Raw genomic sequence first — 912 nt, forward strand, 5'->3', positions numbered from 1 at the left:
AATCTATCAAATGCGAGTGTAGTTTTTTTCCCCAAAACTTTGTCTTCAAAATAAGGGTCCGTCTTATACACCGGTGCGTCTTATATTCCGAAAAATACGATATATATAAAAAACTAGCTAAATATGAAAACAGAAGTAAATATTTTTAAATGAATTATTAATTTTTTGGAGTATAATAATCTAGCCCTAAGTAACTAAAATAGGCCTAGCATAGCCTGAAGATTAGGGCACTTGATTCGTAATCTGTGGGTCAAAAGTTAAAATCTCGTCACTGAACATGCTTGCCCTTTCAGCCATGGTAGCGTTATAATGTGACGGCCAATCCTACTATTCATTGGTAAAGAGTAGCCCAAAAATTAGCGGTGAATGAGTTGATTAACTGCCACCCCCTCTATCACTTTTAAGATAAAATGGAAAAAATGGAATGTTTGAACTATAGAATAAACATATTAGAATGTTAGGATCAATTACCTGCATGATGTTCGTAGCCACAAACACAAAATATATACAGCAGAAACCGAATTGTGTGACCATCAGAAAAACGTTAATAATCCTCCTATAAAACAAAAACAGATATTTCTCACCAGCTTATACACAACTATATATATTCCTTTCAACTTTTGACATTTGTTAGTTTGATAAAAAATCAAATTGATGAAGAATTAATTGCAATAACTTGAAAAATCTTAAAATTTCCTCTAGAAATATTGATATTTCAATTGTTTTCTACTCTTAACCTTTTATCATACGTCATAGCTTAGATTATTACACTTGAAAAATCTTAAAATTTCCTCTAGAAATATTGATATTTCAATTGTTTTCTACTTTTAACCTTTTATCATACGTCATAGCTTAGATTATTACACTTGAAAAATCTTAAAGTTTCCTCTAGAAATATTGATATTTCAATTG

General features: G+C 30.0%; 1 protein-coding gene across 1 annotated transcript in view; it reads right to left on the minus strand.

The window, feature by feature from the left end:
* LOC106477144 (proton-coupled amino acid transporter 4-like) overlaps positions 1–556 on the minus strand; it is a gene marked incomplete at its 5' end in the record, with an annotated part of 9926 nt that extends 9370 nt beyond the window's left edge. The window contains one exon of the mRNA XM_022380814.1: positions 472–556. Coding sequence (XP_022236522.1) covers positions 472–556 — 85 coding nt within the window. The remainder of the gene's footprint in view (positions 1–471) is intronic.
* Between the last annotated feature and the right edge of the window lie 356 nt (positions 557–912).

The sequence above is a fragment of the Limulus polyphemus genome, unplaced genomic scaffold (assembly GCF_000517525.1).
Source record: "Limulus polyphemus unplaced genomic scaffold, Limulus_polyphemus-2.1.2 Scaffold12982, whole genome shotgun sequence".
NCBI classification, from domain to species: domain Eukaryota; kingdom Metazoa; phylum Arthropoda; class Merostomata; order Xiphosura; family Limulidae; genus Limulus; species Limulus polyphemus.